The 25664-nt window shown below is 41.5% G+C and overlaps 2 protein-coding genes across 3 annotated transcripts; both read left to right on the plus strand.

Moving 5' to 3' along the window:
- The first annotated feature begins 397 nt into the window (after nt 1-397).
- On the plus strand, nt 398-19377 carry depdc5 (DEP domain containing 5, GATOR1 subcomplex subunit). Of its 2 annotated transcripts, none has more exons than XM_078791344.1 (42): nt 398-512; nt 1327-1414; nt 1485-1572; nt 1945-1991; nt 2510-2595; nt 3907-3990; nt 4069-4118; nt 4589-4658; nt 4943-5021; nt 5096-5157; nt 5246-5315; nt 5401-5473; nt 5527-5630; nt 5703-5777; nt 6744-6878; nt 6953-7014; nt 7084-7154; nt 7219-7288; nt 7390-7426; nt 7511-7631; nt 7769-7992; nt 8059-8259; nt 9185-9320; nt 10343-10434; nt 10539-10595; nt 11322-11478; nt 11548-11708; nt 11775-11895; nt 12947-13114; nt 13183-13405; nt 13484-13611; nt 13674-13758; nt 14649-14761; nt 14890-14970; nt 15055-15187; nt 15513-15612; nt 15698-15946; nt 17459-17628; nt 17708-17879; nt 17945-18005; nt 18680-18762; nt 18833-19377. In XM_078791344.1, the coding sequence occupies exons 2-42, from the start codon at nt 1345-1347 to the stop codon at nt 19129-19131; spliced, it is 4668 nt and encodes a 1555-aa protein (XP_078647470.1). In that variant the 5' UTR covers nt 398-512; nt 1327-1344; the 3' UTR covers nt 19132-19377. The 2 variants fall into 2 exon arrangements, with proteins under 2 accessions (XP_078647470.1, XP_078647471.1); XM_078791345.1 differs by having other exon boundaries at nt 15701-15946.
- A 629-nt stretch (nt 19378-20006) lies between these two features.
- Nucleotides 20007-25275, plus strand: LOC131125809 (intraflagellar transport protein 20 homolog). The gene is made up of 7 exons (XM_058067690.2): nt 20007-20165; nt 20278-20380; nt 21778-21914; nt 21994-22079; nt 23209-23312; nt 24821-24898; nt 25031-25275. Exons 3-7 carry the CDS (start codon nt 21788-21790, stop codon nt 25032-25034), a joined length of 399 nt encoding a protein of 132 aa, XP_057923673.1. The 5' UTR covers nt 20007-20165; nt 20278-20380; nt 21778-21787; the 3' UTR covers nt 25035-25275.
- Nucleotides 25276-25664: the final 389 nt, after the last annotated feature.

Below are 25664 nucleotides of genomic sequence, written 5' to 3' on the forward strand. Positions count from 1 at the left end.
GTAGCGTCCCACAGTTACCACTCTTTTTAAAACTGAAAATCACAATAATGATTTTAAGTAGATAGTTACGATAATAAAACTGTACACGTACGAGGAAAATTCGTAATTTTACGAGAATAAAGTCGCCCGACTTGCTACAGGCATTACCCGAGACAGCTATGAAGAAGGGGGCTTCTGTGACCTTTGGCCTTGGTCACGTGATGGAGGCGGAAGTGAGTTGCCGCAAACCCATGCTAGGCGTTTTCTGTGCTCAGCAATTACGACTTAATTCTCGAAATCTCATATTGTTTTTTTAATGCTGCCCAAATACTCCGCCGTAAAAAATAAACATTTTTGTTTAAATATTTGCAAATTTAAATTCGTATAGTTCGCTGTTCAACACTCCTGTCCAGAAGGGGGCGTAATTGACCTAAATGTTGCTTACCAACCTCAATGCCATGTAGAAGAAGAAGCAGCTGCGGAAGAAGAATGTTATTGTAAAGTCTTGTGATAAATTGACCAACCAACGAGCTGTAAGTTATTTAACACATATTATTGGGATTGTTTGCGTTCGTATCTCAGAGTTATTAAAGTACATTTTACCGACATTGCAACTATATTGCCTGTCGTTGCGGCGTTTTTGTGACAGAAGCTGGGTATGTGTTGATGCAAACATCGATCACACTTTGTCCAAACCTCGAACCCCTTCTTTTTCGTTAGCGCACGTCAGTTCACACATTGAATAGGTGTGCGTCAACTCGGTTGCTATGAATGGAAATGTAGGGCGTATTTGTGAATTAGTACGGTGGCCGAAATGGTAAAAACCTGAAGACTGCACTGTTCATATTTCATATGACGTTATTGACGCAGCTGTGGACGTGAGTGCACGTGCCTTATAAAGCGCGGGCAATTAATCAAAACATTCATGTTCCCTGGCTCGCGCATATAAGTGTTGATATTGTAAACAATGTGCACTATATTGTAGCTAGTGTGTTGTAGTTGCCTCAGGAGTACCCAGCATACCTTGTGACACTTCAAGGTTCCCTGACATGATTCATCAACATAGCTTAACTATGTTATATATTGTTTGTAATAATAATCTGCATTGTTTAAGTTTTGAAAGTGTGAAGTTGCATAAATGATATTTATAGTTTACAGTGCAGCCAGCAACGCTGTCTGTGAGCGTGCACCATTTTGCACCGTTTTCTGTGGCGGTCCAAATGTACTTGTGGCAGGCTGCCACAAATATATGAATGTATGGGAAGCCCTGACATGGGTAGAATCACAAGTCCCCATTTTTAGTGTTTATATGCATGCAATTTGTTATTTATTCATTTGCACATGAAGCAATGGTGGTGGTTTCTCATGCGGATCACGATGAAGACAAATAAATCCTACAAGCTGGTGCTGCACAAGAAAGGCTTTGGGGGAAGCGGTAAGTCACTTTTTGTTTATTTTTTATTTTTTGATCAACAAACAATATGTCAAATATTTCTTTTGTACAGATGACGAGTTGGTTGTCAACCCAAAAGTGTTTCCTCAAGTCAGTCTTGGGGATATCATTGAAATTGCTCACCCAACAGATGAATTCAGGTGAGTACGACCGCATCTGTATTTAGATTAGAGTCAATATATTGTCCTCAGGTATTGCTTATTGCTTATTCTCTATTTAGTAATTGAATATTTTGGGAATTAGAACATAGAAAACGTGTTTAAAAACCTTCCAAATACCCTTTTTAACATTGTTAGAGCCCTCTAGACATTAAATAACATCCCTATAGTCACATTTACACTCAGTAAACCCAATATGGTAGACATAATAAGAGAAAATAAGACCTATCGGCCATTATTTGACTTAATTGTTTCATTTTGATGCATGCAAATGTTTTATTTAGTCAAAAAGAATTTGCGGAAAAATGCACAACAACCTCAAAAACATTAATTGTTTTCTCTTGAATTTTTTAGTCCCCTTTTGCTGCAAGTGAAGAGCCTCAAAGAAGACCTCCAGAAAGGTAAGACACCTGATATTATCCACTTTACAGCAGTGGTAATCAAACATTTTATGTGTTAAATGTGTTCAGATACAGTGGCCTTGTAGTTCAGTGCTGCTCACTGACCTGAAATGAACGGTAGCCCTGTCAATAAATCAATTCAGTACACAATAAATAAAAACATCCGACCTCCATGAATGGACATGTGACTGTTAAATGCGCTTGGAAAGTGACATGATGTCACTGAAGTCATGGAATCAAGAGAAGATGGAACATTTGTGTGGGGAAGTATTTCCCCGGCGGACTGCTCAATCATTGGGAAGTCCCACTGTAGACAAGTTGATTGAAAGGTGATTCCGGACTGATGCAGCCCAGACTCAACCTCCAGTGGCCCCCAATTGAGTTAAGGTGGAGACCCCTGCAGTACGGAGTCAATATAATAATATGATAACGGAGGTTTAACATTTCTAACAAAAGAAGCTTCTCTTTTTAAGGTTGCTCTGTCCTTTATAAATCTAGAATTTTTTTGTCTTTTTCAGAGACCGTCAGTGTGGATCAGACAGTGGCACAGGCGTTCCGGCTCCGTGCCTACCAAGACGTCATTGTCAACATCGTGGACCCAAAGGTTTGTTAACGTAAACATGGGAGCCGTGGGGTCAGAAACATGGTGGCCACGTTCACATTGTGGGTTATGATGCCCACTTTGGATTTTTGGTGGAATAAGATAGACGGAGCGACTTCTACAGGTCTACACACACGCATGCTACACATGCTACACACACCTTCCCCCATCACACGCCTTCACCCTTCCTTCCTTTCTTCCTTCCTTCCTTCCTTCCTTCCTTCCTTCCTTCCTTCCTTTCTTCCTTCCTTCCTTCCTTCCTTCCTTTCTTCCTTCCTTCCTTCCTTTCTTCCTTTCTTCCTTCCTTCCTTCCTTCCTTCCTTCCTTCCTTCTTTCCGCCCTTTCCGCCCTTTCGTCTGCCCTTCCGTCTGCCCTTCCGTCTGTCCTTCCGTCCGTCCTTCCTTGTTTCCTTCCTTGCTTATTTGTTTCCTTCCTTGTTTCCTTCCTTGTTTCATTGTCTCCTTCTCTCCTTCTCTCCTTCTCTCCTTGTCTCCTTCCTTCCTTGTTTCCTTGTTTCCTTGTCTCCTTCCTTGTTTCCTTGTCTCCTTCCTTGTCTCTTTCCTTGTCTCCTTCCTTATCGCCTTCCTTCCTTGTTTCCTTGTCTCCTTGTCTCCTTCCTTATTTCCTTGTCTCTTTGTTTCCTTGTCTCCTTCCTTGTTTCCTTGTCTCCTTCCTTGTCTCCTTCTTTCCGCCCTTCCGTCCGCCCTTCCGTCCGTCCTTCCGTCCGTCCTTCCTTCCTTCCTTCCTTCCTTGTTTCCTTCCTTGCTTATTTGTTTCCTTCCTTGTCTCCTTATCTCCTTCCTTCCTTGTTTCCTTGTCTCCTTCCTTGTTTCCTTGTCTCCTTCCTTGTTTCCTTGTCTCCTTCATTGTCTCCTTCCTTGTCTCTTTCCTTGTCTCCTTCCTTATCGCCTTCCTTCCTTGTCTCCTTGTTTCCTTGTTTCCTTGTCTCCTTCCTTGTCTCCTTCCTTTCTTGTCTCCTTGTTTCCTTCCTTGTTTCCTTGTCTCCTTGTTTCCTTCCTTGTTTCCTTCCTTGTTTCCTTCCTTGTTTCCTTCCTTGTTTCCTTGTCTCCTTCCTTGTCTCCTTGTTTCCTTCCTTGTCTCCTTCCTTGTTTCTTTCCTTCCTTGTTTCCTTCCTTCCTTGTCTCCCTCCTTCCTTGTCTCCCTCCTTCCTTGTCTCCCTTCTTCCTTGTCTCCCTCTTTCCTTGTCTCCTTCCTTCCTTCCTGGTCTTCAAGCAAGAGGTGGGGTACACCCTGGACTGTTCGCCAGCCAATCGTGTGGATGTTTGTATTCTAAAAAGTATTTCTCCCCCTCAGGATGTAACACTGGACTTGATGGAACTGACGTTTAAGGACCAGTACATCGGCAGAGGGGAAATGTGGAGACTAAAGAAGAGTTTGGTAAGGCTTCTGGAAAACATCTGGGATCACCGTGTTTTCGTGCAAAATCCTGTAGGTGTGTTTTGTCCTGTGTTGCAGGTGAGCACATGTGCCTACGTGTCACAGAAAGTGGATTTTGCTGGAGTCAGGTACATTTAAGAAAACCTACTTCTATATGCGTTTTTGTTCTTAAAATTGTGTGTGGACGGGTGAAATTGAGCATTTTTGGTTTGGGCATAGCTCGGTTACCAGTTTGAAGTCACACTAACAAAACCACTAAAAATTTTTTTATCGTAGCTTTCTACATTAGAACGTAGTATCATTGTTTCTCAAATAGTGGGGCGCCCCGTGTTATTCCTCGCAGTCCAAACTGTGTTAATTTTTTAAATCTGACTCATCGATTAATCGAAAAAAAAAAACAACCGATTAATTGTTTGTTAAAATCATTGTGAGTTGTTGATCAATTCTGGTGCTTGTGTGTCTTGTCTAACATAACTGACACCTAGTGACCAGTGTACCGTATTACACATCATCACATTGTCTTCTAAATGCCATAATTTATTTATTTTGCCTCAAAAAAACAACAACATTATGTGTCCTATTCTATTTGGTGTGCCAGATCGCAGGCGAGTGAAATGTGGGTGAAGGGAGAGAAAGTGACGTGCGGATACGTCAGCGAGGAAACCAGGGTAAGACACGCCATTGAATAATCATCTTTCTTTACGCATGAACATGTTAAACAGTGCAAATTTGAACAAACACAATTTTACTATTTACACTGGAGGCCATTTGGATTTTTATCCGCGTTCCGATAAAAGATCCCTTGGAGGCTCTAGCAAGATTTTTGATCTGAACATCTTCTAGCATATTTAAATGTGTGGCGAGTCGGACAGCCATGATTCCTGTGATGCTGGCGAAATGAAATCTATCTGAACGATACTCTACAATCCTGCGGTGTGACCTTCTCATCCAGGTTGTGTTCAGGTCCACGTCAGCGATGGTTTACATCTTCATCCAGATGAGCTGCGAGATGTGGGACTTTGACATTTACGGTGAGTCTCTGATCCAAGTTCTCCAGCAAAACACCAAGCCCTCATGTGTGTCATCCGAGCCTTGGTACTCGTAGGGGACCTGTATTTTGAAAAGGCTGTCAACGGTTTCCTGTCTGACCTTTTCAGCAAGTGGAAGGTTTGTTGTTTTTTTTTTTAGGGGGATTTTTAGTATTTTTACCCGCATTGAAATCCAACTGGGGTTATTTTACTTCCGTTTGAAACAGGAAAAGAACTGCACCCATGAAGTGACGGTGGTGCTTTTTTCCCGAACTTTCTACCACGCCAGATCACTCGGTGAGCCGCTCTTCTGTATTGATTATGCAATAATCTGCAAAGTTATGGATATATCAAGGCGACATGAGCTGTGGTGTTTTTCCAGATGAATTCCCTGAGAGTTTAAGAGGGTCGATTCAACAGGATCACGAAGGCCGCTACTTTGAAGACTTCTACAGGTATTATTTAACCGATGCCATGTGGCGTCCGGGTTTGACCGTTTTTTTTCCAGGGTCGTGGCTCAGAATGAGCGTCGGGATGAGTGGACGTCGTTATTGGTTACCGTCAAGAAGCTCTTTATTCAGTATCCTGTCCTGGTGCGGCTCAAAGAAGCAGGTGAACTTTGGATGGGAATCGGTGTTTGATGCGGTGACGGGACGCTTTGCTCTTTTTTTTTTTCCCCGACAGACGGCGTTCCCGTCGGCTATAACTCAACCTCTGCTCAGGGGAACTACTTGGAAGCCATCAACCTCTCGTTCAATGGTTGGTAAACTCGTACAATACATCGGAATGTTGCCGAAAACGCCAACAAAGAGCGGAAATTTGTATTAAAAATAGTTCCATCCATCAATTTTCTAAATTATAGTGTTTGTTTTGCTCATGTGTTGGACATCATGGAAGGTTGGGGTAGTAACACAAAAACTAACATTTCTTAAAATTTATAAAAGGTAAGTTAAAAATGTGAATGATATGATAGCAAAAACATGTTTTTTGAGGAATACCTGGAATATGAAATGATGAAAAATTTTCATTACGAAGATATTTCAAGAAAACAACCTGACCGGGTCATTTTTGACCCACTTATGGAAGGTTGGGGTAGTAACACAAAAACTAAAATTTATTAAAATTTATAAAAGGTAAGTTAAAACTGTGAATGGTATTAGAGCAAAAACATGTTTTTTGAGGAATACCTGGAATATGAAATGATGAAAAAAAATTTCATTACGAAGATATTTCAAGAAAACAACCTGACCGGGTCATTTTTGACCCACTTATGGAAGGTTGGGGTAGTAACACAAAAACTAAAATTTATTAAAATTTATAAAAGGTAAGTTAAAAATGTGATGGTATTAGAGCAAAAACATGTTTTTTGAGGAATACCTGGAATATGAAAAGATTAAAAAAAAATTCATTACGAAGATATTTCAAGAAAACAACCTGACCAGGTCATTTTTGACCCACTTATGGAAGGTTGGGGTAGTAACACAAAAACTAAAATTTCTTAAAATTTATAAAAGGTAAGTTAAAAATGTGAATGGTATGATAGCAAAAACATGTTTTTTGAGGTCATTTTTGACCCACTTATGGGTCAAAGGGTTAAGAGAAGTACCCGGTACCCCGTACCTGGTGCATGTCTCTACAATCCATTCATCAAGGCCTGGGGCGCCCCTCGCCTGCCAAAGCAGATATGGGGTGTCATCCTGCTGACATTGTCCCGTTTTCCTTCAGTGTTCGACAAGCATTACATCAATCGCAACTTCGACCGCACCGGGCAGATGTCAGTGGTCATCACGCCGGGGGTTGGCGTCTTCGAAGTGGACCGTCTGCTGATGATCCTAACCAAGCAGCGGATGATTGACAATGGTAAGGGGCAAAGTCCGAAATGCCACCCCGAATGTCTTCCTTCCTTTTAAATGAGCGCGGTATGTGTCTTTAAGGTATCGGTGTTGATTTGGTGTGTATGGGAGAGCAGCCGTTGCACGCGGTGCCCCTCTTTAAGGTAACGCCTGATGTCGGAGTTCTTAAGAAATCTCCATGCGCGTAATTTTTGCGTAAATTTACTCCACAGTTGCACAATAAGTCCACGCCTCACACCGGCGTGGGGAACGACTACAACCTCCCCCACTGGGTCAACCACAGGCAAGATTTCATCATTTTATTAATAATTTCATTCCAAAAATAATAATTTTCTCCCCTCTTTTAGCTTTTACACCTCCAAAAGTCAGAATTCGTGTAGTACCTTTATTCCCAGAATCAAACTCGCTTGTCCGAAGGTGATTTTTTTTTATTTATCACATTTTTTTTACATCAATATTCAAATGTTCGTCTGATGCAAATTCACCAAATCCTATCCCCTTTGTTTTTTTTTCTTCAGCGTCATGCAGAAAAGGTGAAGAAAGGCACGGAGCAAAGTAAGATGCGACACTTGTGGAAGTCTGGAATCCCTCTTCGTTCTCTCTCAACCGCCATTTTTGGATGATTTGTGTTTGTTGAAGCTTTATGCGTACAAAAGGACTGCGACAACAGCCTGCCCATACAGGTGGACTTCCATGCTTACGACTCACAGGTCTTCCGACTTCCTGGTCCCTCACTCATTCAGCGGATTCCCAATAGTCGGTATGTACATGTCAATGCAATAATGTGCAAACTAATGTGCCTATTTATGTGCATACAATATGTAATACTTGTGCAAAAAAATTTGTCTCAGCGTATTTTTGAATGTTGTTTGTAAAGTGGCGTTTCTGCATCCTCAGGATGGGTCGAGGTAAAGAGAGGAGCGGAAAGAAGAGCTGCGGATCAGCGGACATCAGCAGCGGCATCGGCATATCCCCCCCCGTGTGCCTCAGCGGTCCTGATGAACAACACAGCCTGACGTCCGATGACAGCCTGGGTCCCGTGTCCAATATGCTGGTGATACCCCGCATGCCCCCCATCCAGTACGAAGTCAGCAGCTCTCTGGGATACACGTGCGCCAGAGGTAACCTCCGAACATCATCATCATCATCACAACGTAATTCATCTTCATCATTGGTGTTTTTCTCAGAGATGCTGGAGAAGACGATGGACTCCCAACGAGACTCTAGCGCCCCGGCCAGGTTCACAGTGGGAAGTGCCGAGTCGACGCTGTTCATACGTCCCGGGGGTTATACACCCCAAAGAGCGCTTATAAATCCCTTCACGCCGACCAGGATGCCCATGAAGCTCACGTCAAACCGTCGGCGCTGGATGCACACCTTCCCTGTCGGTGAGACCTTCATTTTTCTGGTGCTCCGATTTGAAGGATAATGTACACGTCATAGTGTTGTAAAATAATAATAAGAAAAAATTTAAAAAGCAGTAAAAAAAAGTTTTAAAAAGTCATAATTTCACAAATAGGAAAAATGCTGTGGGAATGAAGTCATAGTATTACCAGAGGAAAATGTAAAATAATAATAAGAAAAAAATTAAAAAACAGTAAAAAAAAAAAGTCATAATTTCACAAATATTAAAAATGTTGTGGGAATGAAGTCATAGTATTACCAGAAGAAAATGTAAAATAATAATAAAAATTAAAAAATCAGCAGTAAATCAGTAATTGCATTGTTAGGAGAAACAAGTTAAAAAAGTCGTAATTTCACCAATATTAAAAATTTTATGGGAATAAAGTCATAATATTACCAGAGGAAAATATTTAAAAAAAACAACAGCAAAAACATAAGATAATTTTTTTTTTAAAATCAGCAGTAATTCAGCCGTGCCGCCTGATCTAATATTATGAGCAAAAATATTATTTTAGTCGCATAAAGTTGAAATATCAAAGAAAGTCATTTTAAAGAAGTCCTAAAATTATGAAAAACAAAGAAAACACCAAATATAGTAGAATACAAAGTTATAATGTTAAAAGAATAAAGTCATCATTTCACGAGATGAGCAAAAATTAAATTTTAGTAGCATAAATTTGAAATATCAAAGATTTTAAAAAGTCATGAAATTAGGAAAAACAAATAAATAAAGTTGTAATTTTTGGAAAATTCAGTTGCGGAGAAAGTTCTAATATTCTGAGAATAAAGTCATAATATTATGACTGAAATATATATATATATATATATATATATATATATACACACACACACACAGACTTAGGACCATAGGGGCCCACAAGTTCCATGACATCTTCTCTCGTTCTTCAGATCCCTCCGGAGAGGCAATTCAGATCCACCACCAGACCAGACAAAATATCGCTGAGTTGCAGGTGAGCCAACAGAGAGATCCCGAGCACACGTCGGCTGAGCTGCTGGAACTGGCCTATCACGAAGCCACAGGAAGGTGAGTTCTGCTACGTCATCTCTCGTCTCAGGCGTTGTCAGTGACATAAAGAGCGACAACAAAATAGTCAGAGAGTGGCTGACAAAGTGTGTGATGAAGGAATTATGAAGCTGTTATGGTGGTCGAGAAGTGCAAAACACGTTAAGAAAAAGCAAAAATAATAACCGGAAAGATAATGTACCAAATGCCGCATTTATGGATGGATAGTGATAACGTTTTAGTGAGTTGGTACATTCCTTTTCCAGTTAATGTCGGGAGCCGAAATGCATGTTAGCAAAAACAATCTTATTCTTTCTCTTTTGCCATGTTAGCAAAAAATAAATAAAAAATAAAAATAAATTAAATAAATAAATTCATTAAATTATAAAAAAATATATATTATGAAAAATAAAAATAAATTAAATAAATAAATTTATTAAATTATATATATATATTTACTATTATAAAAAGTAAGAATAAATTAAATAAATACATTTATTAAATTATAAAAATATATATTATAAAAAATTAAAATACATGAAATAAATACATTTATTAAATTATAAAAATATATATATTATAAAAAAATTAAATAAATAAATAAATTTAAAATTATGCCACCCAGAAAGGGATTGTACCCATGTTATATCATGATTAAAGTAAATATTGGATGGAATCCTATAGTACATTTGTTCCTTCCATCTGGTAAGTACCAACTCCAATGATTGGCCTGTCTGATTTGTGTGGTACAGTCCCCTTCTGGTTTAACCGTAAAAGGGCCGTTCAAACTCCTCGGAGTTGATTGGTCCAAACGTTATCACTTCCTATATTGCTGGGATTTGGTACATTCCCCTTCCAGGTGTGATTTATTTTGCACTTCTCAGCCACCCTTTGGTGGTTTTAGTTCCCAGGAGAATGAATGACCTGTTTGGTAGCCTACTGTTTAGCTGGCCTTGTTACATACTGTACCGATGACGCTATATGAAGTATTTCCCAATGGTTGGCACACATTTGTGTCTTTTATGTGTTTTATATTATTTCAGGCAAAACAGCGCCCTTCAAGCAGACAAGCATGCCCTTTACATGAGTGGAGGGACGCAAGAATTCCCTGACAGTCCTGGAAGCAAGACCAATGGTGGTGCACATGCTCACAAAGATGAATTATTTGTATTGAATGTTATATTTGGATTGTTTATTATTATGTGAAAGGATTTTTGTACTGTTTTTTTTCCTGTGTAGGTGCTCTTACCAACAGCGTTTCTGCTTTTGAGGATGTCTACCAAAGTGCCAATCCAAGTGAGTACGGTCATACTCTGTAGTTTGTAGGAGGGAGGGGGACTGATGTCATCGCAGTTCATAATGTTCGAAAACGCTCTTCCTGAGCTCCTTGTAAGCGCGCACTTTTGAGGATGTCTACCAGAGTGCCAATCCAAGTGAGTGCGGTCGGACTCTGTAGTTTATAGGAGGGAGGGGGACTGATGTCATCGCAGTTCATAATGTTCGAAAACGCTCTTCCTGAGCTCTCTGTAAGCGCGCACTTTTGAGGATATCTACCAGAGTGCCAATCCAAGTGAGTGCGGTCGGACTCTGTAGTTTATAGGAGGGAGGGGGCTGATGTCATCGCAGTTCATAATTTTTGAAAACGCTCTTCCTGAGCTCTCTGTAAGCGCACGCTTTTGAGGATGTCTACCAGAGTGCCAATCCAAATGAGTGCGGTCGGACTCTGTAGTTTATAGGAGGGAGGGGGCTGATGTCATCGCAGTTCATAATGTTTGAAAACACTCTTCTTGAGCTCCCTGTAAGCGTGCACTTTTGAGGATGTTTACCAGAGTGCCAATCCAAGTGAGTGCGGTCGGACTCTGTAGTTTATAGAAGGGAGGGGGCTGATGTCATCGCAGTTCATAATGTTCGAAAACGCTCTTTCTGAGCTCCCTGTAAGCGCACACTTTTTAAATACCCTCCACTCGGATTTGATATTTGATATTAAATGATCCTGTTTTTTCTTTTTTTGGTTCCTGCCAGTGCCCAGCTTCTGTTGCACGGTGGGCGTTGACTGGAAGTCCCTGACCACACCGGCCTGCCTGCCCCTCACCACTGACTACTTCCCCGACCGCCAAATGCTACAAAGCGACTACACGGAAGGATGCTACGACTTGCTACCGCACAGCGATCTGGAGAGGTGTGTGCCGCCATATTTTCATCCGCATACCTGGATATCATCATACTCACGTTGGAATATTTTCCCCAGACGAGAAGATGAAGCTCCGGGGATGAGTGCCAATCAAGTGTTTGAAGAGTTTGTCTGTCAGAGGTTGATGCAGGGCTACCAGATCATTGTCCAAAATAACAAGAGGAGATCACAACCCACCGTGACCACCCCACTTGGCAGCAGTCCCCTGTACACCAGAGGTTTGACATGTTAGATTTCATTTGGTTCTTACAGACAGTTTTCAATGCCTCTTAACGTTTTATCAGGTTTGGTATCGCTGCGTCGGGTAGAGGAAGAAGAGACGGTTTACTGGCTCAGTATGGGCCGAACCTTTCATAAGGTTTGCCTCAAAGACAAGATCATCACCGTGACCCGCTACTTGCCCAAGTAAGTTACCGGGACAATTCCACTACTGTGTGTCCTGTGGACACATGCATTTGGTAATGGTAATGGTTGTATTTCATTTGAACATGCATCAGATTACAATTGAATGCATCACATAATCAGTTCACAGTTCCACATGTCCAAAAGGAGTAGGAAGAAACAAAGCTTATTAGATCCTACCCCTCCATCTGGTACTTTTATAATCAGTAACTGTTACATTTGTTCACTTCCTGCCTTTTTAATTTTAATTTTAATTTTAATTTTAATTTTAATTTTAATTTTAATTTTAATTTTAATTTTAATTTTAATTTTAATTTTAATTTTAATTTTAATTTTAATTTTTTAAATTAATTTTAATTTTTTATTTTTAGGTTGAATGAGGCAAAATACAAAAATGATGGCATTTAGAAGACAATGTGAAGAAGTGCAATACTGTACACTGGCCACTGCCTATTTACTGTACACTGGTATCAGTAATGTTAGGTGAGACACACAAGCACCAGAATTGATCAGCCGGAACAACAGGCTTATTGCAGGTTTGAATGCTTTGCACAACAGACACAATAATCTAGGGTTGCAACTCACAATTAATTTAACAAACAATTAATCGGTTGTTGTTGTTTTTTTTTTTGATTAATCGATGAGTCAGATTTAAAAAATTAACACAGTTTGGACTGAGAAACACTGATACTATGCCTAGCATATAAGTGTTTTATTTAAATGTCGTTCTTCCCTGAGATCATATTTCTCCTCTCTTGTAGAGAAGTATTAAATTACATTTTTAGGTAATTGGTTATTTTTAGCCTTATGTATTATTTTAGCTGTTTGAAGATGAACTATACCAGCAAGTTTGAGTATTTGTGATTTTAGAAATAAGGAGTTAGTATGTTCTCTGTAGGCGGCATTATGAATTATCCTTACTGGCCTTTTTTGCAGTACATTTAGCAAGTGAAGATAGCTTTTATAGTTATTACCCCATATTTCCACATAATAGGTAAGATATGGTAGAACCAGAGAGCAAAAGCGACACACCAACAGTGACTTTGTGTTGTAGGTATCCGTACGAGTCGGGTCATATCCAGTACAGCTACAGCCTCTGTCCTTCACACGTGGATGCTCAGTTTGTGTCCTGCTGGGTAGAGTTTGGCCACGAGAGACCAGAGGAATATAAGTGGAATTACCTGGACCAGTACATATGCTCCACTGGATCCGAAGACTTCAGGTACGTTGCACGGAGCGTTATCGATCATTGCGTTGTTGTTTTTTTATTTCCTGTTTCTTCCCCTCCAGTTTGATTGACTCGCTGAAGTTCTGGAGGACGAGGTTTCTCCTGCTTCCGGCTGGCGGTGCTCGACGTGTGGCGGACGTGGACGGGCACTGGGATGTTTACGGAGATGGACCCAACGCAGGGATGGCTGGAAGTGGAGACTGGGCCCTGCTGGATGGCTTTATCCGCTTTCTGGAGGGACTCAACCGTATCCGACGACGCCATCGTTCCGACAGGATCATTAGAGTGAGGCTACGTTTTTCAGCCCGAACAAACATAAAATGGCCGCCGATTGATTTATCTTTGCATCATGTTTTCACGCAGCAAAAAGGCAATCCAATGAAGGCCATGAATTCCCACCTTTCGTATCCTTCCGAGCATGTGACGCCTCTGCAGGGCAAAAAAGGAACGTCGGCTTTATCGGCCTTACTGGAGATGGAGCAGAACCAGAGGTCAGTCTTTCCTACGGTTCTGTGTGAGGAAACATTACATAAGCCTTTGCTGTACTCTGCAGGACTTTTGAGGAGCAGCAGAAAGCAAGACCCCTAACGTCTGTTATTGAACTCTCAAGCGTCGTCACAGCAGAAAGTCCACGCAAGGTGAACCTCCGTGCAACGGCTCAAGTCTGAACTGCGTAGTTTTTTTTACGACATGTTATCCTTGTACACCTTTGGACTTTTGCTACACTGAGGTTTCGCTAGTTTTTGGACTTTGGATGCTTTAGACCAGGGATCTCAGTCAATTTACTTGGGGGGGGCACTGGAGCTAGGGTCTGGGTGAGGCTGGGCCGCATCAGGTTTTCAAAAAAAAACTTTTTCAGTGTTTTGAAACCATATGGCATCCATATCAAACTAGGCGGGGGGGCCTCAAACTAGCATCCTGCGGGCCGCATTTGGCCCGCGGGCCGCAAGTTTGAAACCCCTGCTTTAGACTTTTATTTCGAGTTCACATCGTCATCCTCACGTCACATACGCTACACGAATGATTCATACTCAAACTTGAGCACTCCCGCTGTGCTAGTGTTAGCATGAGGGCTAACACCTGCACCAGCATACCTTGCAGGTCAGGGACTATAATGTATTTTTGTATTTATTTCATTCATTCATTTTCTACCGCTTATCCTCACGAGCGTTGCGGGGGCTGCTGGAGCCTATCCCAGATTTTTTCAGGCGAGAGGCAGGGTACACTCTGGACTGGTGGCCAGCCAATCACAGGGCACATATAGACAAACAACCATTCACACTCACATTCATACCTATGGGCAATTTGGAGAACCTAGCATGTTTTTGGAATGTGGGAGTACCCGGATAAAAGCCACGCATGCACGGGGAGGACATGCAAACTCGAGGGTGGGATTGAACTCGGGTCTTCTACCTGTGAGGTCTGCACGCTAACCACTCGATCACCGTGCCATGTCATTTTGTGTGTATTTACTTTACTGTCAACTGAATTAAACTTTATTTGAATCTTTCCAATTCCTGTACGGCAGTTGCCTGCTGATTACGTTGAAGGTGCGGACAAGGGACTTCAAGCAGGTCAGCCGGGCGGAGCAACAGCGCCATCTGTAGGAGAGACGGCAGCCGGGAACAGCGTTGACCCCGGGTAATTCTCTGTTTGATGCCGACTTAAGTGACTCTTGTTCGCAACACTTCCTTTAGTTTTGGCTGTCATGGAGATGATATTATTATGAGATATTAACGTATTACTGTTTTTTGTTGTTTTTTTTGCAGTGGGCAGTTTGCAGCGGAAGACTTTTCTCTGTCCTCTTCATCAACACTCCTGGAGATCCTGGAGGCCATTAAACATCCCACGTAAGTCATATATTATACAGTATACATTTAATAATGATACAGTATATACATATATATATAATGTACAACATGGTGATGGCACAGGACGGGCGTACTGCTGCTCCCAGAGCAGAGGGGCCTGCCCCTCAACTGCTTCATAAGCGCCGAGGTCGTCCACTGGCTGGTCACCAATGTGGAGGGCGTGGCCGCACAGAGCATGGCTGTGGATATTATGCAGGTCAGGCTTCAGAATTGAACTGCGTCGTAATTTTTTCATCACACACGTTGTCGACCTCTCTCATTTTTGTCCTCTGTGTTCTGTGAATTTTTTGAAATGTTTTTTTCCTTTTTTTGAACTGAATTTTATTATTATTATTATTTTTTTTTTTTTTAAATAATTTTATTTTTGTTGATTTTTGACTTCTTTTTTTTTTTTACAACAGATTTCAGCAAACGTAATATTTTAACCCCATAATTTAGTTTTATCCACTGACATTTTCAGCATAGAATAAAGCATAAAAAAGTATAAGATTAATTTTGTGTTTTCTTTCTCCGTGTGGTAGAAAATGCTGGATGAAGGTTTGGTGGCCCACGCATCAGGAGATGCCATGCGGACCTTCGTGTATGGCTTCTACATCTACAGGATCGTGGCAGAGAAGGACGGTGAATGGCTTCAAAATCCACTAGCCTGCATCAGAGTTTGTATTTCTAACACCAAATGACAAATCGACTCCTTTTGGTGTGTCAGTAGGTCAGGGGTCACAGCCGCCGCCGACGACGACAGTGGCTTGCGGCTGGTCCACGGCAGCCTTGGAGGACTTCGCCTTGTTTCAGAGGAAGTGGTTCGAGGTTGCCTTTGTGTTGGAGGAACAACAGCCGTGTGACCTTCCAGGCTTTCTGCTGCCCTGGTTGCCGAGCCGACCGGCCTCCTACGCCAGCAGGCACAGTTCCTTCAGCCGCAGCTTTGGGGGACGCAGCCAGTCGGCCGCACTGCTCGGTACTTCCAACCTGCTTGAGAAGCTTCTTCACGTCACTTGAAATATTTAAAATGAATCTTTAGCATTGCGAGGTGGGACCATTTTCGCCATTTCTGTATATACGGTACATTGCGTTACCATGCTAGGTATGCTAACATTAGCATTTATAGCACGCTAATGTTTGCATACTAGCATTTTTGGCTATTTTCTTGGGTAGACACACATATAAACACTATCATGGTCGGTGTTAGCATGCTAAGGTGAGCATGTTTCCATTGCCACTATGCTAACATTAGCATAATAGCGTTTTTTACCCATTTTCATAGGTAGTCAAATGAACACTGCATTATCAGGCTAGGAGTTAGCATGATAACGTTAGCATGTTAGGATTGCTAGTATGCTAACATTAGCATAATAGCGTTTTTACCCATTTTCATAGGTAGACAAATGAACACTGCATTATCAGGCTAGGGGTTAGCATGATAACATTAGCATGTTAGGATTGCTAGTATGCTAACATTAGCATAATAGCATTTTTACCCATTTTTATGAGTAGACAAATGAACACTGCATTATCAGGCTAGGTGTTAGCATGATAACATTAGCATGTTAGGATTGCTAGTATGCTAACATTAGCATAATAGCGTTTTTACCCATTTTCATAGGTAGACAAATGAACACTGCATTATCAGGCTATGGGTTAGCATGATAACATTAGCATGTTAGGATTGCTAGCATGTTAGCATTAGCATAGTAGCATTTTTGCGATTTTCATGAAAATTAACTTAGCAGACACGTAGCGTTATCATGCTAGGTGTTAGCATGATAACATTAGCATGTTAGGATTGCTAGTATGCTAACATTAGCATTTTACCCATTTTCATAGGTAGACAAATGAACACTGCACTATCAAGCTAGGTGTTTGCATGATAACATTAGCATGTTAGGATTGCTAGCATGTTAGCATTAGCATAGTAGCATTTTTGTGATTTTCATGAAAATTAATTTAGCAGACACTTAGCGTTATCATTTTAGGTGTTAGCATGCTAACATTAGCATGTTAGGATTGCTAGCATGTTAACATTAGCATAATAGTGTTTTTACCCATTTCATAGGTAGACAAATGAACATTGCATTATCAGTTAGCATGATAATGTTAGCATGTTAGGATTGCTAGCATGTTAGCATTAGTGATTTTCATGAAAATTAACTTAGCAGACACTTAGCGTTCTCATGCTAGGTGTTGTCATGATAACATTAGCAATTATACTAGTATAGCATTTTTTTATATTTAAACTTTAAGCTGGTAAAATTACGTTATCATAAAATTACTTTTTGTCGTTCAAATGAAATATTTTGACTTTATCTTTCTAAAATTACATTTTTGGGGTAATTTTTTTAAAATAAAGAATTAAAAAAAACAGCAACAGGCTGCAAATGACCCCCAGGCCACACTTTGGACACCCCTGGATTAAGCTTTTAAAGGCCTGTCCTAACACCACCTCGTCCTCTTCTGTTCTCTGTCCATCCAGCTGCGACCGTCCCGGAGCAGAAGACGGTCACCGTGGACGTGGACGCTAATAACCGCAGGGGCCGAACAGAATGGTGCACCTGTTATTACAACGGCAGCTTCTCCTTAAATTCCGCCTTTGAGATCAAGCTTCACTGGATGGTTGTCACGGCTGCGGTCCTCTTTGAGATGGTAACAACATAATTTAGTCACTACCGAGCCAAAATCCACCTCCAAGATGAATCATAAAAATTATTCTGTTTTTTTCCAGGTGCAAGGTTGGCACAGGAAAGCGGCGTCATGTGGTTTCCTATTGGTTCCCGTGTTGGAGGGGCCGTTTGCGCTGACGTCACACCTGTACGGCGATCCACTGAGAGCCCAACTCTTCATTCCTCTTCATATTCACTGCCTGATGAAGAATGGCAGCGAAAACTTGTTTGACGGTACGCAAACCTACTATGTAAGTCAACCATGTGTAAATATCATTTCTATATTTGTTCCCAAACAGGTTTTGAACCGGAGACCTACTGGGACAGGATGCAGCTTTTTCAAGAAGCAATATTGTTCAGGTTGGTTTTCAATTGAGAAATGTAAACCGTAGAAAAACAACCCCTTCAGTAGCGGCCATTTTAGCGTATATAAATATTTACAATTTGCATTTTTTGAACTAAATTTTGTGGGCATGCCTTCATATTTCCCTCGAAGGCGTGACTTCTCACTTCCTTCTTCCTGTCAGGTGTGAGTTTAAAATGCAAGTCTGCCACCTTGTGGCTGTTTTTATGGCTTGTTTAAAATTGCTCTGAAGTGCAATGCAATAGTGGAGAGTTGCATCATCACCTTTTTTTAAAGAAAACGGTAAAAAAACGTATTAAATACCATGTTGGGATGGGGCGTCGGGGTTCATAAAAATGTATAATTGCGTCTTCGGTGTTGAATGAGTTGATAATAATACAATTATAATAAAAATTAGTTAATTTTTCGAAGTAGCAGTGCGCCAAAGAAAAGGAAAGCCGTCACCATTGGAGTAAAAATTAACATAAAGTCACTTTTTTGTAGCTTCCTGTTGGGGTAGTGTACTTCCCAGCATGCTTTGTGGGTGATAAATTAGTGTCAAATAGTGTGTTTTGCAAACGGTTACATTGAGTGTTCCATGTGCCTTTTTTTGTTGTTGTTGCACCGTGAGCAAGGTAGGCTTTTGTGCAAATTTGACGAAATTTTGTCGGCTTTTGCAACGTTCCAACAGATTTGGGTTTGTGCTGGACAAGTTTTCTGCCTCGCCGTTTAACTTCCCTTCGGAGAGCAGGTCCCAGTACATTCACCTGACAGGTGGGTCCCCACGTCCCCCTCACGGTTCTTCCCCAAAACACAAGGCTTCACTCCCGGGTGTTCTTTCCAGGCACCGTGCTCCTCCAGCTGCCGTACTCCAAAAGGAAGTACGCCAGCGGGCAGCAGCGTCGCCGCAGGAACTCCACCACGTCCAACAGCCAGGCGCCGTTCAGCGGCGAAGATCAGATCGGCTACTACTGGGCCTACAACACCATGCTTACCAAAGCCTGGAGGACCGGTGTGCTGGGGGACGAGAAGCTGGCTGAGCGCCTGCTCAAAGACTTTACGGACTTCTGTGCCAACAGGGACAACAGATTACTTCACTTCTGGGACAACTGCAGGGAGAAAATCAACAGCAGCGCCCCCTAAAGGCTACAGGCAGTGTTGCAGTTGAGTGCACCCCTTTATTTCAAAGGAAAAATGCTGCATTTTTTGTGGATTAATTCTACATATTTTAACAAAGATGTTTTTATTAGGATATGCAATCACTGACAACCAAGAGGATGTTCATATAGCCAGTGCTCTACCAAAATAAAAGATCATTTCATGGTCCCAGAATGAATGTATAAATATAATAAAATCACACTTTTTTAATCTCTAATGTGACTGAAATATTACAGACTCGGGGTGGAAATATCAATACGTCCACCCTCAAATAAACAGGATCCAGCAGCTTGCAAATGAATAGGCGAATAAGCTGGGTTTCCCGAAAGCACAGCTTTCGGTCCGTTCGGCAACACTCGGGCTAAATCGGCGAATCTCATCCTATAACCCATAAACCAAAAACAAACGTCTGAACTTATCAATTTTTTGGTGCTTAACTGTTTCCCAAGTATATTATTGCGTGTGTGAATGTATAAACAAGAAGCACAAACTTACATTTATTTGTTGAAAAACGCTTTATGTAAGTAAGTACATGCACTTGTATTATTACAGTGCAGCCTTGACCGATCCAATATGGCGGCCTCGTTGACGTACCGCAGCAGTTAGCAATCCCAGTCGCTGCGGCGTCTTGCTATGGCTATGCTGTAACCGGGAAAGCAGACCTTCAAAATAAAATGACACACACGTCACCACAACACGGTGTCGGGTGTTTACACCAGCATTATAAAGTGTAAAAAAGAGAATAATATATACTTTTAAAAGCTATGCTGGTTCTTCTTTTAACAGTAGGCACGGTAGCATTATGTTGAGATTAATGTAAGAATGCAGTTAGGCTGTTTGTTCTATTGGACTTGCCGTAGTTCACCGCTAGGCGATATTAGCATGTTTGTCCTATTGGACTTGCCGTAGCCCACCGCTACGTCGACAATAGCAACTGTTGTTTAGTTGCTACGAAGATTTTTCCGGAGTATTTTCTCTTATGGGAGGAATCATCGACAAAGTTTAAGATCCCATAACGAGTAAGAATCTAACCAGCGTTTATTCACATGGACTAGAATCGTGAATGTTAATTTTGTGTGTATTTTATGTTTACGCACGGTCAAATCTGTCCGTCTGTGCTTTTATTCCCAGTTTATCCAGTTGTAGGTAGCGGGGAGCTGGAGCCTATCCCGGCTCGCGGCTCGCATTCACCGAGTGGGAATTGAACCCACTCAGCGGTCACAGAAGAAGTCAGGCAAGTAAAACACTGAACTATTTAGTAGTGTCATAGAAAGAAATATCAAGAGTGAAGCTTTAGGTTAGGTCAGTGGCATCCAAAATGCGGCCTGGGGGCCATTTACGGTACACAGCAGCTCTAATATGGAAGCCCCTTGGAGTTAATTAAAGAGTTGTTATTTTTAGAAGAAAATATATGAAATATGAGAAGAATAAATATGTTATGTCCATGTCCTGGCTGGGTGCAGGACGCCTACGATGGCTCAAGACATTGTTACATTGCTATCCATGCTACATTGCTATCATTGCTAAATTGCTACATTGCTATCCATGCTACATTGCCATCCATGCTACATTGCTATCATTGCTAAATTGCTACATTGCTATCCATGCTACATTGCTATCCATGCTACATTGCTGTCATTGCTATCATTGATATACATGCTACATTGCTATCCATGCTACATTGCTATCATTGCTACATTGCTATCCATGCTACATTGCTATCATTGCTACACTGCTATCATTGCTATAATTGCTACAATGCTATCCATGCTACATTGCTATCCATGCTACATTGTTTTCATAGCTACATTGCTATCATAGCTACATTGCTATCATAGCGACATTGCTATCATAGCTACATTGCTATCCATGCTGCATTGCTATCCATGCTACATTGCTATCCATGCTACATTGCTATCATTGCTACACTGCTATCATTGCTACAATGCTATCCATGCTACATTGCTATCCATGCTACATTGCTATCATTGTTATCATTGCTATCATTGCTAAATTGCTACATTGCTATTCATGCTACATTGCTACATTACTGTCATTGCTATCATTGATATACATGCTACATTGCTATCCATGCTACATTGCTATCATTGCTACATTGCTACATTGCTACATTGCTACATTGCTACATTGCTATCTATGCTACATTGCTATCAATGCTACATTGCTATCATTGCTACACTGCTATAATTGCTACAATGCTATCCATGCTACATTGCTATCCATGCTACATTGTTTTCATAGCTACATTGCTATCATAGCTACATTGCTATCATAGCGACATTGCTATCATAGCTACATTGCTATCCATGCTACATTGCTATCCATGCTACATTGCTATCATTGCTACACTGCTATCATTGCTATCATTGCTACAATGCTATCCATGCTACATTGCTATCCATGCTACATTGTTTTCATAGCTACATTGCTATCATAGCTACATTGCTATCATAGCTACATTGCTATCCATGCTACATTGCTTCATTGCTACATTGCTAGCATTGCTATATTGCTATCATTGCTGCATTGCTAGGGTTGTTATTTTTAGAAGAAAATATATGAAATATGAGAAGAATAAATATGTTATGTCCATGTCCCGGCTGGGTGCAGGACGCCTACGATGGCTCAAGACCTGCTGGAAGAAGAGGGCATTTATTTTGATGACCTCAGCAAGCTCCGAGCGCTGGAACCAGATGTCAGCCAGAAGACCACCGAGCTCAAGGAAGAGTGCAAAGAATTTGTCGGCAGTAAGCACCCCCCCCACCCAGACCCCCCCTCCCCACGCCGTGCAACACTGTATGATTACCATGATGGTTCTTTTTGCAGAAATTGGCCAGTTTCAGAGCAAGGTTGGAGGTCTGATCCAGCTGGTGGACGAGCTGGCCAAAGAGACCGAGACGGAAAAGTTCAAGGTAAAGTTCCTGTGGACCTACTGGCAAGGAGCTGGGAGTTGCACCAGCAACTCCTTTAAATGAATAAGTGGGCTGTTGGGGTGTTTAAAAATGTATGAGTAGGTTTTTGGTATTGGGGGAGTCAATACGGTATCCATGCTATCATTGCTACGTTGCTATCATTGCTATGTTGCTATCATTGCTACGTTGCTATCATTGCTACGCTGCTATCATTGCTACGTTGCTATCATTGCTATGTTGCTATCATTGCTACGTTGCTATCATTGCTACGCTGCTATCATTGCTACGTTGCTATCATTGCTACGTTGCTATCATTGCTACGTTGCTATCATTGCTACGTTGCTATCATTGCTACGTTGCTATCATTGCTACGCTGCTATCATTGCTACGTTGCTATCATTGCTATGTTGCTATCATTGCTACGTTGCTATCATTGCTACGCTGCTATCATTGCTACGTTGCTATCATTGCTACGTTGCTATCATTGCTACGTTGCTATCATTGCTACGTTGCTATCATTGCTACGCTGCTATCATTGCTACGCTGCTATCATTGCTACGCTGCTATCATTGCTACATTGCTATCATTGCTACATTGCTATCATTGCTACCATTGCTACATTGCTATGTTGCTATCATTGCTACGTTGCTATCATTGCTACGTTGCTATCATTGCTATCATTGCTACATTGCTATCCATGCTACATTGCTTACATTGCTACATTGCTATCATTGCTACATTGCTATCCATGCTACATTGCTATCCATGCTACATTGCTATCCATGCTACATTGCTATCATTGCTACATTGCTATTATTGCTACATTGCTGTCCATGCTACATTGCTATATTGCTATCATTGCTACATTGCTGATCATTGCTATATTGCTATCATTGCTACATTTCTATCATTGTTACATTGCTATCCATGCTACATTGCTATATTGTTATCATTGCTATCATTGTTACATTGCTATCCATGCTACATTGCTATCATTGTTATCATTGCTACATTGCTGTCATTGCGAAATTGCTACATTGCTATCCATGCTACATTGCTATCATTGCTACATTGCTATCATTGCTACATTGCTATCATTGCTATCCCACCTTGTTTTACCTGCTTGTAGGTGATCGGAGCACGAAACCTGCTGAAGCTGGTGGCCAAGCAGAGGGAAGCCTTGCAGCAGCAGCTTCAGGCTCTCATCGACGAGAAGAAGATGCAACTCGAAAGGTGAAAAATAGTTCCAATAAGGATTTCCACCATCCCATCTGATTCCCGAGTACTGATTCCTGAGTCCATAGTCCACTTATAGAAGATGAGTGGACTGGACTGTGTCTCACCTAGTCTTTTGAGCATGAACTAGACTAGAACTGTCCTATCTAGTCTTACTGGTCTGTGTCCCACCAAGTCATTTAGCATGAAAGACTAGAGCTGTCCTATCTAGTCCGACCGGTGTGTGGTCACCTAGTCTTTGAGCATGAACTAGACTAGAGCTGTCCTATCTAGTCTTACTGGTGTGTGTCCCACCAAGTAAAAGACTAGAGCTGTCTTATCCAGTCTTATCGGTGTGTGTCCCACCAAGTCATTTAGCATGAAAGACTAGATCTGTCCTATCTAGTCTTACTGGTGTGTGTCCCACCAAGTCATTTAGCATGAAAGACTAGAGCTGTCCTATCTAGTCTCACTGGTGTGTGTCCCACCAAGTAATTTTGCATGAAAGACTAGAACTGTCCTATCTAGTCTTCCTGATAGTGCTAGATCACCAAGGACAAGACCCACCAAGTAAAAGACTGGAGCTGTCCTATCTAGTTTTACTGGTGTGTGTGTCCCACCAAGTCATTTAGCATGAAAGACTAGAGCTGTCCTATCTAGTCAGACCGGTGTGTGTGTGTGTCACCTAGTCTTTGACCATGAACTAGACCAGAGCTGTCCTATCTAGTCCTACTGGTGTGTGTCCCACCAATTTGTTTAGCATGAAAGACTAGATCTGTCCTATCTAGTCTTACTGGTGTGTGTCCCACCAAGTCATTTAGCATGAAAGACTGGAGCTGTCCTATCTAGTCTCACTGGTGTGTGTCCCACCAAGTAATTTTGCATGAAAGACTAGAACTGTCCTATCTAGTCTTCCTGATAGTGCTAGATCACCAAGGACAAGACCCACCAAGTAAAAGACTGAAGCTGTCCTATCTAGTTTTACTGGTGTGTGTGTCCCACCAAGTCATTTAGCATGAAAGACTAGAGCTGTCCTATCTAGTCAGACCGGTGTGTGTGTGTGTCACCTAGTCTTTGACCATGAACTAGACCAGAGCTGTCCTATCTAGTCCTACTGGTGCGTGTCCCACCAATTTGTTTAGCATGAAAGACTAGAGTTGTCCTATCTAGTCTTACTGGTGTGTGTCCCACCAAGTCATTTAGCATGAAAGACTAGTGCTGTCCTATCTAGTCTGCCTGGTGTGTGTCCCACCTAGTCTTTGAGCCTGAACTAGACTAGAGCTGTCCTATCTAGTCTTACTGGTGTATGTCCCACCAAGTCATTTAGCATGAAAGACTAGTGCTGTCCTATCTAGTCTGCCTAGTGTGTGTCCCACCTAGTCTTTGAGCATGAACTAGACTAGAGGTCCTATCTAGTCTTACTGGTGTATGTCCCACCAAGTCATTTAGCATGAAAGATTAAAACTGTCCTATCTCGCACTGCCAGCATCCAACCCTGATGGGAGCGTCCCTATTTTGTATTTCAGGTACTGCATCGAGTGTGAGGCCCTGGCTAAAGTGGAGTCTGAACAGAACGAGTTCATCAACCAGTTTATTCTGCAAAAGTAAATATACTCGTCTTTCCAGATTTTCTCCACCAGGGGGCGCCAAAGTCATTCTTATGTCAACTTAGTCCCAGCACTTGTCCAACCATTACATTACACTCATTCATTTGGTCAATGTGAATCTCTTTTCAGCTGATCACAAAGACGGTGTTCCTTCGGCTATGAAGAGCGGCCATGTCAGAGGTGGAAGGTTCAGGTTGGACTGCGGACTACGAGTGCCCACTTAGATCCTCCCGGTGCTCCTCCTGCTGAGCCATCAGTGAATGGATGCATCAGCATCTGTTTACATTCATTTTAGTCATTCAGTGATGATAATCTATATATATGCTATGTAAATTATGATTGACTTATCCATGTCAATAAAATATAACATTATTGTTTTTGTTGCAGTATATATTTAAATCGAAATGTCACATTTCTCACATTTCTTTATGCATAAATTAACTAACTAGCTGGAATAATGAATTGCAATGTATGGGGGTTTATTCGCGGGTAAAACAATCCAGCTTCCGGTGTGCTCGGCGGCATATCCTGTAGCGGGAAAAATCACGGCTTCAAAATAAAAGAAACATACCAGTAAAGTAAGTATTCAATAGGCCAGCACCCAAACCACCACGGAAGTGGCAATTCTAAGGTCGGATAAGAGTTAGTCATGTCGCGAGACGTTGTTGACTTGTCGCTTCTGGTCACGTGACGGTGACGCTACGGTGACGTCATCGTTTTGTTTTGTTTTTGTCGTTTTCAATTTAGTAATTAGGTTTCAGGG

The sequence above is a fragment of the Doryrhamphus excisus genome, linkage group LG6 (assembly GCF_037039965.1).
Source record: "Doryrhamphus excisus strain RoL-2023G ecotype Guam linkage group LG6, RoL_Dexc_Guam_v1.1, whole genome shotgun sequence".
Lineage (NCBI taxonomy): Eukaryota > Metazoa > Chordata > Actinopteri > Syngnathiformes > Syngnathidae > Doryrhamphus > Doryrhamphus excisus.

Excerpts from the sequence above, each read along its gene's own strand:
- depdc5 (XM_078791344.1), top strand. The coding sequence starts at position 1,345 with ATGCGGATCACGATGAAGACAAATAAATCCTACAAGCTGGTGCTGCAC. Across the intron at positions 1,992-2,509 it reads CAAAGAAGACCTCCAGAAAG|AGACCGTCAGTGTGGATCAG; the intron begins GTAAGACACCTG and ends TGTCTTTTTCAG. Across the intron at positions 13,759-14,648 it reads CAGCAGAAAGTCCACGCAAG|TTGCCTGCTGATTACGTTGA; the intron begins GTGAACCTCCGT and ends CCTGTACGGCAG.
- LOC131125809 (XM_058067690.2), top strand. The coding sequence starts at position 21,788 with ATGGCTCAAGACCTGCTGGAAGAAGAGGGCATTTATTTTGATGACCTC. Across the intron at positions 21,915-21,993 it reads GTGCAAAGAATTTGTCGGCA|AAATTGGCCAGTTTCAGAGC; the intron begins GTAAGCACCCCC and ends TTCTTTTTGCAG. Across the intron at positions 22,080-23,208 it reads CCGAGACGGAAAAGTTCAAG|GTGATCGGAGCACGAAACCT; the intron begins GTAAAGTTCCTG and ends ACCTGCTTGTAG.